Source organism: Pygoscelis adeliae, unplaced genomic scaffold (assembly GCF_000699105.1).
Source record: "Pygoscelis adeliae isolate BGI_AS28 unplaced genomic scaffold, ASM69910v1 Scaffold278, whole genome shotgun sequence".
Taxonomy (NCBI): Eukaryota; Metazoa; Chordata; class Aves; order Sphenisciformes; family Spheniscidae; genus Pygoscelis; species Pygoscelis adeliae.
The window spans coordinates 309,269-319,331 of NW_008825411.1; the positions used below are offsets into that span (position 1 = coordinate 309,269).

Consider the following 10,063-nt stretch of genomic DNA (forward strand, 5'->3'; position numbering starts at 1 on the left):
AGGAATAAAGTCCTGATTAAGCAACAGTCATGTCATAGGAATCTAGAGATTTAGAACGACATTAGAATGTATAGTGGTATCTGTTTCTCAACCTTCATTAACCACATGAACAAGTCATTACACGTTGTTATGACATAAGACTGTCAAAACTCCACATGGTATAGAGTACAATTACACTGAATCTTTCCTTTGCTTCTTTAATTTTCTCCAGGACAAAGACTAAATTAAATATGGGACAAAACTAATTTGATTATGAAGGCTTATTAAGATGATAATGCATTTCATGTTTCACATATCAATTGGGATTTCTGGCTTAAATTAGGCTCAGAAGATGTGTGGCCATTATATAATGCAGTTACCTTAAAAACAGTACTAATCAAATCAAAGAGGATGCTTGTAACACTAAGGGATCTTTAGACCTGCCATGAGAACATCTCATCAAACCCAGAAAATACATGTGCTTAGAGTCTGTAATGTCTAAAAGGACTACCCATGGTGAAAAATATCTGCTCAGCAATGCCATCAAAAGCCACAGCCACTGCATAATGTTCATCATGCACTGTATGGGATTAAACATAACACAACAACTTTCTACTTGTTCTGGAATTATTTACTGCCAAACTTGCTTCAATACTAGGAAGAAAAAAAATAGCCAAATGTATAGTATCGCTCAATTCGTTTTGCCAGTTTTCAGCAGATAGTATTTGGCCAGTTACACAGCTGATCGAATACTGCAGAGTGTACATGTCATATTTGACGAGTACCTGGGAAATTTGTCAAATACATTCGCCAAATACTATTCGACCAACCCTACTTACTACATCCCTTGCTTTTATCATACCTTCTTTCCCTTCTGGCAGCATCCCATATTTTCTTCTCTTTCCTATAATAGATCATGGTGCATCTTCAGTGTCTGCTTCCTTCTCTGCCCCCTTATTTTCCAGAATCCTAATAGCTAGAGGACTAAACCTACAAGTTAGTTTGGAGTCACTCAGATGAGATTCCAGCCCATCATTTCCTGCCGAGAGACTTACCAGGATGCTGTCTTTGTACCCTGCTTGGGAGCTCCATTTATCAGATGCATCTGGACAGTAGGCATCAAAAAATTTGCTGTCACTGTACCCACCCTGAGGCCCTTACGGCTACTGGAAATGAGAAAGAGCATGTTGTGCGCGTGCCCACTCACGATATCATCAAGCTTCCTGGTTGTTTCTTCGCTACTCATTCAGTACTGAAGTACCACAGCAATGTGTCATGCATGCTATTTCCCTCCCTCTAATTTCTCACTGCTTTGAAACAAGGTGGCAGATGTGCTCTTTGAGCTTCTCATCCAGCCCCCTGCAAGGTCTTCCAAATCAGTACACAGCTCCACTGCCAGCTTCTGATGGTTCAAGAGATTTCTCCTCGGCAGCAGTTGAGCAGAATAAAACATACCCTGTCAGTTATCAGAGCTGTATTTCAATTCTACAGCTTTTCTCTGCAAACTCTTCCTTTTCCTATGTGAGTGGCTACTTTTTGTTTAGTGAAGTGGCATACACTTCCTATTGCTTAAAAGGCACTCTCCTACAGAGCACCTACTCTGACGTCTTTGCAGAAGAAAGCACAAAGGAGCTCTGTGGGGAAGCACGCCAGGGGCAGGAGCCAGCAAGGCACGGCTCCCACTGCAGCTCCGGGGTGCTGGCCATTGGCAAAGCTGGAGATTCAAAACATGCTCTCCTTTGACTGGAGAAGTACAATTTTGTTTGTATGAGAAACCTCAAATACTGTAAGAAAAGACAAAACTAGTCATAGTGGTAAGTTAGTGGTATACAAATGGTTTGGCTCAGGGCTTCTTTTTTAATTATTTTTTTTTTAAACTACTTACATTGCCTATGCTACATCCTTTTTTCCAATCAGCAGATTGGACTGGGACCTATATTCATTCCTGACTGGGGCAGGGGGGGGCAGGGAGGGACAGGACGGGACACACGGATGGACACGGGACAGACAACAACATGAAAATCATTTGCTTGCATTCATTCCCTCTACCCACGCCTTAACTTGACAAGCTTCTTCCTCCCCACCAAGTACATGAAAACCACACCACAGCCATCGATACACTCTCCATCCTCCCGACATCTAGCTTGCCATATTAGCTGCAGGCCATTTTTACATTTAGGGCCAAATCTGTACATAAAGCTCCCTTGCTTTAGCCAGTATTTCCTGGGCTCAGGATAGCTAATTGAGCTCTGCTAGTCCTTCTTACGGATGTTTTTAGTATAAGAGAACAGCTGTTCTTACCCCAAAGTGCTAATAAATCCATTTGTTGAGCCCTCTGCATAGAGAGAACAAATATCTCCAATATGAAGGAAGCTCGACATCTTGTCAGTCATCTCTGGCTTACTGCCCCTAGAAGAATAAAGCACAATGTTACTATTTGTCAGGCAGAATTTCTCAGTATGCGCTACTGGAGGCTACAACAATAGAACCCTTCGCTTCTTCATTTGTTTGAAAAAATGAACAAGTTCTTGCAGTGGAATTTCAGGTATCAAAGAAAACACAGCATGTCGAAATACTGGCTTAGAAAAATAAACTAGGGAAAAACAAGAAGCTATTGGCATCCCATTTGGTGTGGGACTGGTTTACAGGTAGCTGTATTTGTCCCAACAGATGCTCGCAGCCATTTCAGTCCAGGCGTACCGACCCATTTCGTCCCACCGGTGAGAGGGAAAGGAGGAAGAAGAGCGGGCTGCCTCCATTTAAGACATATTATTTGTACCATCTAAATCACAACACATTTCTTTGCCAGATTCTTCGTCAGAATCAAAGGTAGGTTTGAGCATCTTTTAAAGGTTCTCTGGTGTGCTGGGGTGGTGCTAGTGGGAATTGTAATGTAAAATATTGACATGATTCATGTCAGTATTTTTTGGTCATGTCAAAATATTGACGTGACCAACACTGAGGTAGCCGCCTGCTTACAGCTGTGGTCCCGAAGACAGCATTAGGTGAAGACCCACTGAATATGCCTGACAACAGATTTTGCATGTAAAAACGTAAAGATTAAGGTTTTTCAGAGTCAAATACTTTAAACCATGTATGTTTCAGGAAGCCAAATCCCTGTGAAATCAGGAATACTTCAATCCTGTTTTTAAAATAGGCTGCCTAAATGTAACACCGAGGAGACAGCCACTTAGTGTTGTCAACTTCCACAGTATTAAGAACTATCCTCATTCTCTTTAAAGCCCCAAATCCTGGACCAAATGATACGGGACCTATCTGTCATTTAAATAAATATAGAAAAGCAAGTTTCTATCTGCTACAGCAACAAAGAAAGAGACAAACAACATGAGCCCAGATAAAAAGAAGCCCAACTGAATAGATTTTTCAAAGACGCCTTTTCCAAGACCATTTACTGGTTTCTTGGAGATCCTCCTAAGCCATGCTTTTTGATCACCGAGTTCAAAACACTGAAATAGCTTTCTGTGCTTGAGGCTTCAAACAGCAGGCAGCAACGTAGCTCTTCCAAGCTGCTCCCTCTCGCAGGCTGGTGACTTGCTCTGCAAGGCAGCCCTGCCAGTGAACACTGCCCAGGACCAGACTCCCAGATTTAAGGGAAAGTAATTGAAAACACTTTCACCCTCTCCGACATGACACCCAAATCAGTTTTAAATGGTCTACCACCAGGAGAACTAAGCAGCAGGAAATTACGCTTATTAGAGAGCAGAGCCCTGACATTGTACAGGGGATAAAGATTCCCTATCACTGAACATTATCTTGTTTACCAAAAGTTTAAGGATCAAGTTGATTAAGCAAGGCTGTAGCTCAGCAAGGACAGATTCATGGAGATTTAAAAGTTGATGTTGATAATGCACTGCAGATATGAAAGTGCAAGCAAAAACCTGAAGCTACGCTTTTCTTCTAAAAAGCTGCAAACAGCTATCCCTCCTCACTGCCTCACCCCCAAAGTACTGGTGGTGGTGGTAGTAGCAACAAAAACAACTTTCATTATTATTAAGTCAAAGCACATTATAGACATTCTCATGCCTGTAAATCCCTGTGTCATCTGTACAATTAAAGACAAATTCAGGAAAAACAAAAGATAACAAGCCAAGTTCATATGCTCCTCTGAAATCAAATCTGTGTGCATATAGAAGCAAACCATTTGGCTTCAGGTTGCTTGTTTAATGCCAAGTCCTTCAGCCACTGCATATATTACACAGTCAGTACCCATTCTCCCTTGATAAGTGGACAGAAAAACATCACTACCTATTTTAAGATGTATGCCACAAAACATACAGAAATATGCTGAGTGACTGAATTAGCATCACTAGAAATTCAGCTTTCCTCATTTCCTGACTTGGATGTTAACTACGAACGTCATACTAAAAGCTTTTAAGCCCTCAAAATTAATCTCAGCCCTAAATTAATATAGCCCAAAGCAAAAAGTATCTAAGTCAACAAGAAATGTAGATACTTCCAAACGACCTCTTTTTACAATGGCATTTAAGGTATCCCAATTGGGGTGTGAGGGAGATTACTTTACTGGACTACATAATTTTTCCTTTAGAAGAGGCAGATGTTCACCACAGCTGTTCCCAAGAGAATGTGAAGGTCAAAATTACTGACTTCCATTAGAGAAGAGAAGAATTTTTCTTGGCAAAAAAAATTATCTCAGACCATTGACCAAAACCAGGCCTAAGGATGGACAATCAAATTTCTGCATTACTTTCCAGAATATAGCCTCAATTTTCTTGTCTTTTCTTCACTGAGGAAGATCCCAACATACCATGACGTATACCATGATATTGTAACCCCGACATACCATGTTGTGTACTGTGATAGTGTAACCCCTAAAACAGGCCCTTCTGCAATTTATTGACATTTCCACTAATAAAAACAATGTTGCCTATAACCAGTACATGGTTATGGATAACAGAAAGGTAGTTTTAAGTCTGGAAGTAGTTCAGGTACACAGTATGATCAAATTTTATTGCCAGTCTGTTCACCAGATCCTTTTTAAATTTTTCTGGGCGAGCTTGCAAAGCCATCACTACAGAGTCAGGTTCTGCTTCTGTGCACCTCAGGGTGCAAGCTGCCTGCGGCACCGCTGAACCCCGGCCTCTCCTATTCCCAAACAGGAGAGCCATGCTCCTCATGCTTCCTGCTGGTCATCAGCTTTGCTGGAGTTAAGACTTACAAAGGTTGATCTGGCTACAATAACCTTATTTTTTTAAGGCTTTTCTCAGGGATGCAGTATTTAGCACTTAAGTCCTCACTCATCTCTTCCTTGTATTCTTTTTTGAATACTGTTTTAATGCCAATCTCAGCATGATGTTATCTCCAATGCAACAGGAGATACTCAGATGGAGTGTGCCTCCACTGCTCTCATGAAGCATGCTGCCAGTTCCAAGTAGGGTGAGCCTCTCTGTAAAACACCTATTTATCCTAAGGCTTTCCCACAGTCAAAACTGGTATGATGAATGCTGTCTACATCTATTACGTTCTTTAATAACGGAATACCAGAAGTCAGTCTTCTTGACATTTATCTTTAAACATGCTGTTTCTAAGGTTGGCCAGTGCTCAGGAACATGCTGAACTGGCAGATGGAGTGAGGGACTAAATGACCCAACAGGCCTCCTTACATACAAGATTTACAAGTAGAGAATAATTTCTAAACTGATTTAGCTTACTTCAAAGCTGCTTTCATAGTCTCCTCACAAGGGACTTGTGACACCTAACAAAATTACTCCACTAATTGATCAATTATTTGCATTAAAGACTAAATGATCGGCTACCACAAATTGAATGTTTTCCACCTCTGATGAGAAGGACAACTGGGACATCTGAGACAAAAAGTAAAACTGAAAGGTTTTCAAGAGCAAAGTTTCCAGGTACCCAGTAGGAAAACCTTGTATAAACAGCTCTGACTGTCAACATCAGCTGACCACGCTAATCCCCCCAAAATCAGACCTCTATGGGAATCTTCAGCTGGAGAACCCAGAAGTTGAGGCACTAAAAATCTGTCAACCTCAGCACATTTATCGACAGTTCATAGCACGGGCAGGCCACAGGGACTTAAGAGAACAGGTTCCCTCCTGGACGTGTCAGCCAAAGCATCCATGCACATCCCCTTAGCCAGGGAGGGGATGCTTCCCTTCCCGCATCACGTTGGCCAAAGGCATGAGATGATCACCAGAAGCCCCCTGGAAGCGCAGGGCAGGAGGATTCTCACGCACACACTCTCAGTACCCAGCTCTTACAGCTAAAAGCACAATCACGCTGCTCAAAAAGCAATTGTGCTCAGTAGACAAATAGAACCACTACTCTGCAATTTATTTATTTTAGATACGCCAGTGCCAAGAGCAATCGATTAATACTAGAGGAGGGACAGCCCTAAGAGAACGTTTGCAGTTATTACTACACACAATCCCAGTTTTAATGGCATTCTCCCACCCTCGCAAGGGAGGAATCCTGCAAGAAATCCATCATGTTCCAGCCGTAACACGGCAGTGTCCTGGCCATGGAGCATTGTCATCCTCTTCCACTTAAACACTGGGAGGAAAACAAGATTCCTTCTAGGTAAGCTTACTTGAAAAATCAGAGATAAAGAAGTACTCTGATAAGGAAACGATAGCAGTTTGGCAATATTAGCATAGAAATCTAGCAAAAGCAAGTCAGGTTTCTCCAAACAAGTATTACGAGGCAGCAATATTGACAGCAGCAACACTAAGCTGAAGACTAATTTTGACCAACTTAATTTTTAGGACAAGAAATGAAACGTGAACTAAGAGTGGACTGTACATTGAGAAGTAGATTATATCTACCCATAGACATCAAAAAATACCTGGAAGATGAACACATTTTACAGTATTTTTTAAGTCTTGACAGCTTGAATTCTTCTAATTATGTTGGTGATGACTTCCTCATGTATATTATGTATATAAAAGTTAGTGCGTCTTTAAGTATGTTTTATATACAGTTTATCTGCACAGGAAAATATAATTAAGTCTCTGTTTAAGGAACTACCCCAAAAAAATAAATGTAGAAACCTGCTGAATTTCACATGAATTGCAGGGTACTGCTTTACAAGTCATTTTGCCAGTCTGTAGCTTTGCTCTATGGGACTGGATCTGAAAACGCATTAGCTAAATGCAGGCAGTGAATTAAACCCAGGAAAACTTTCTATTCACCTCAAGAGTTTTAGGACTTGCCTTTCCCCTACTACTCTGCACTGCTTTGGTGAACACAAATCTGTATCACAAGACTGTGAGTTTGGTCTTCTGACTGAACAGAAAGTGCCATAATTATAGGGTTCATTTTGTATTGTATTCTTACTTATAGATTATTTTGTGCATATCCTCAAAACAAGCTGCATTTCATATAGCAAAAGCCAATTAACAGAACCAATCTTGAAATGCAAACCAAGCACTTAGACGGGGTTTGTACAAAGCACTTTACCACAAGCACTAAGGTTCCTCTCCGAACCAAAGGTGAAGTTCTGCAGACTCTCCCTCATAACTGTTTCCACTGGCCTTCAGGAAGATTGGAAGGACTCTGTCATATTTGAGGGCACAAGCAGATCATATGCTTAGCCTGATGGCCTTGAAGAAGCCAGTATAAGTTTGATATAGTCACTGAAATTCAGCTCTGAGACACGTCAATCCATTTTCTCATGAAAACACATTTCATAACGGTAGTTAAAGCAGAATTAACAGTGCAAACACTTAAAAATCAAACTGACTGTTAAATATCAAATACCTTAATGAGACAGCTGCTTTTTCAAGATCTCAGAATAGGAAATGCAACTGCTTTGTAAACATTTCACGCTAATTTCTCCCATCACTCATCTAGATCTTGATGCTAAGTTAGAAAAAACAGGCTTCAGAGCAATGCTGAAAGTTTGCTTTCCTTGAATAGCAGAGTCAAGGCCCCCTTTTGAAGTCCCTCCTTATGGGGACTGTTTGTAACAAGACTTCTGCAGTACGCTGTTCCTCATCTCAAGCAATTTAATGCTGAAAGGCTTTTCAAAGAATCTGAAGCTATTTTGCAGATACCATATTTCACGTGTCTGCTTTGTGTGGGATTTTAATACTTTAACCTATAACTGCAAAGCCTATTTGTAAAATAAACGAGACCAAATATGTCTTATTGCTGAAGGTTTGTATCCCAGTTGCTGGAAATCAAATGACTTAAAGATGGTTCTAATGATGTTTGTTTTGAGCAAAAAAGCTCCTTGCTGTGCCTTGCAGTCCCATGATGTACTCAGTTCTCTATTACCATATTTTCACTATGGTTTAGTGCTCAATTAAATAGACTGGCAATTTTATATGTACCGTTACAGAAATTGGAGCTGTGCTTTATCAAAGTCTTTTTCACTATTGAGGTTGTTTAGGTAAGAATAGAATGTCAAACCGTACTTAACTGCTTCAACTTCATTCCTGCAGACAGGAAACTCCACAGTGAAAGTTTAATTTCGCTTCCGTTTTTAACAGAAAAAAGATCAGAGTTTAAGAGTAGAGAGATAACAAAAAAGCGAACATAAAGGACGGCTTAATGACATAAGCTGTTGCCATGCATTTGAAGAATCGTCCATAAATTAACAGATATCGGTAACATTACATCAAGACTTGATCAACTGAGAACCCACAAGACCAGGTAAGTCAGTGTGTTTGAAACAAATGGAATTGGGTCCTTAATATTTGTAAGTTAGGCCAAGCAAGCTAACAATTTTTAAATGCACCCAAACTCTGACTCCCTAGATTTAAGTGAAAGTCCAATACTTAAATAATTTGGTAAATCCAAACTTTACAAGAAGATTACTTGGCCGAAACTTTGGCCCTATAGGCTTGATTCAATGTTTCTCCTAACTAACATTTCTCATGGCTGTTTGGATAACACCCACCCAGCATTCTGTATCTATTTTTACAGGTGCAGCTAAGTTTTTAAAAACTGAAACCGAAACCTGATGTTTCTCATTCTTATTTCAATAAAAAAGGAAGGTTTCATCCCTGAGGGCTGTGAGAAATATTCATAAGAATCCCATTAAAACGGCCAAAGCAAAGAGGAAGTGCTCTATTTAAAAGATCATCTAGTGAATAATCACTCTTCTGGGGCTGCAGGACAAAGCACTGTCATTTGCAAAGCTCCTGACTTAGCAAATCTAAAAGGAGCTCTTTGCACACACCAGGGAAAGACAAATACAACGGATTTTGGGTAGCAGAGCACAGGCAGCTGGGATAAGTGCCGCGCACCGAGCGGGCCTTCTCGGGGAAGTGCGTTCACTCCTCAGCTGAGCACCAAGCCAACAGCCGAGCCAAATCCTGCAGTTTCTCAGCCACCAACGCTGTTCGTAGCACGCGGAAAACAACAACAGCACAGGGGACCCATAGCCACGCCATCTCGAACGTCGGGATCCTCACCCTCCCACACTTGCAGTGGGAGGCAGCTCAGGAATCGCGTTAGGTTTTGAGAGGGTTCAGCACTACTAATTTTATGCACATGTAGTTACATTTTAGAGATTACACATTAAAAAAAAAATCAGCATGGTACATTTATCTACCACATGATCTTGTTTTCCATTTAACTGCAACCTTTCATGTCCAGGAGCCTGCTATCTGCCGACAAATTGTCATTCGATCAACCGTTAGATTAAAGAGGAGAAACACACTTTCTCAGAGAAAGTATTTTTCCTCCTAACGCTTATAACGCAGCAGATTCTTCTATAGTTTGCAGTCTGAACAGGCAAGATGAAGGGTGTGGAAGAGGGGAAGGAGGAAGCAGCACAGCGCTATGACTTTCTCAAGGACACACAGCGGGACAGACTCAGAACCCAGATTTGAATCCAGGTCTCCTGAATCCCCATCCACCGGTCCACACTGCCCCTCTTCTCCCAGGAGGAAACTCAGTCTCATTGCACATCTAACCAAGCACACGTTTCCCCCTTTTCTTGAAGGAAGCTGGAAGAGGTGTGTAAATTCATACAGCAAGACTATGGCCAAGTTAGTTATGTTCTATTCATACTATTTGCCACCCCACAGATAATTTTTTTTTTTTTTTACCATATCAATGACAAAGTTATTGAGAA

At 41.0% G+C, this 10,063-nt stretch overlaps 1 protein-coding gene across 1 annotated transcript in view; it reads right to left on the bottom strand.

The window, feature by feature from the left end:
• ITPR1 (inositol 1,4,5-trisphosphate receptor, type 1) overlaps nucleotides 1–2,372 on the bottom strand; it is a 166,336-nt gene extending 163,964 nt beyond the window's left edge. The window contains exon 1 of the mRNA XM_009330621.1: nucleotides 2,281–2,372. Coding sequence (XP_009328896.1) covers nucleotides 2,281–2,372 — 92 coding nt within the window. The remainder of the gene's footprint in view (nucleotides 1–2,280) is intronic.
• Between the last annotated feature and the right edge of the window lie 7,691 nt (nucleotides 2,373–10,063).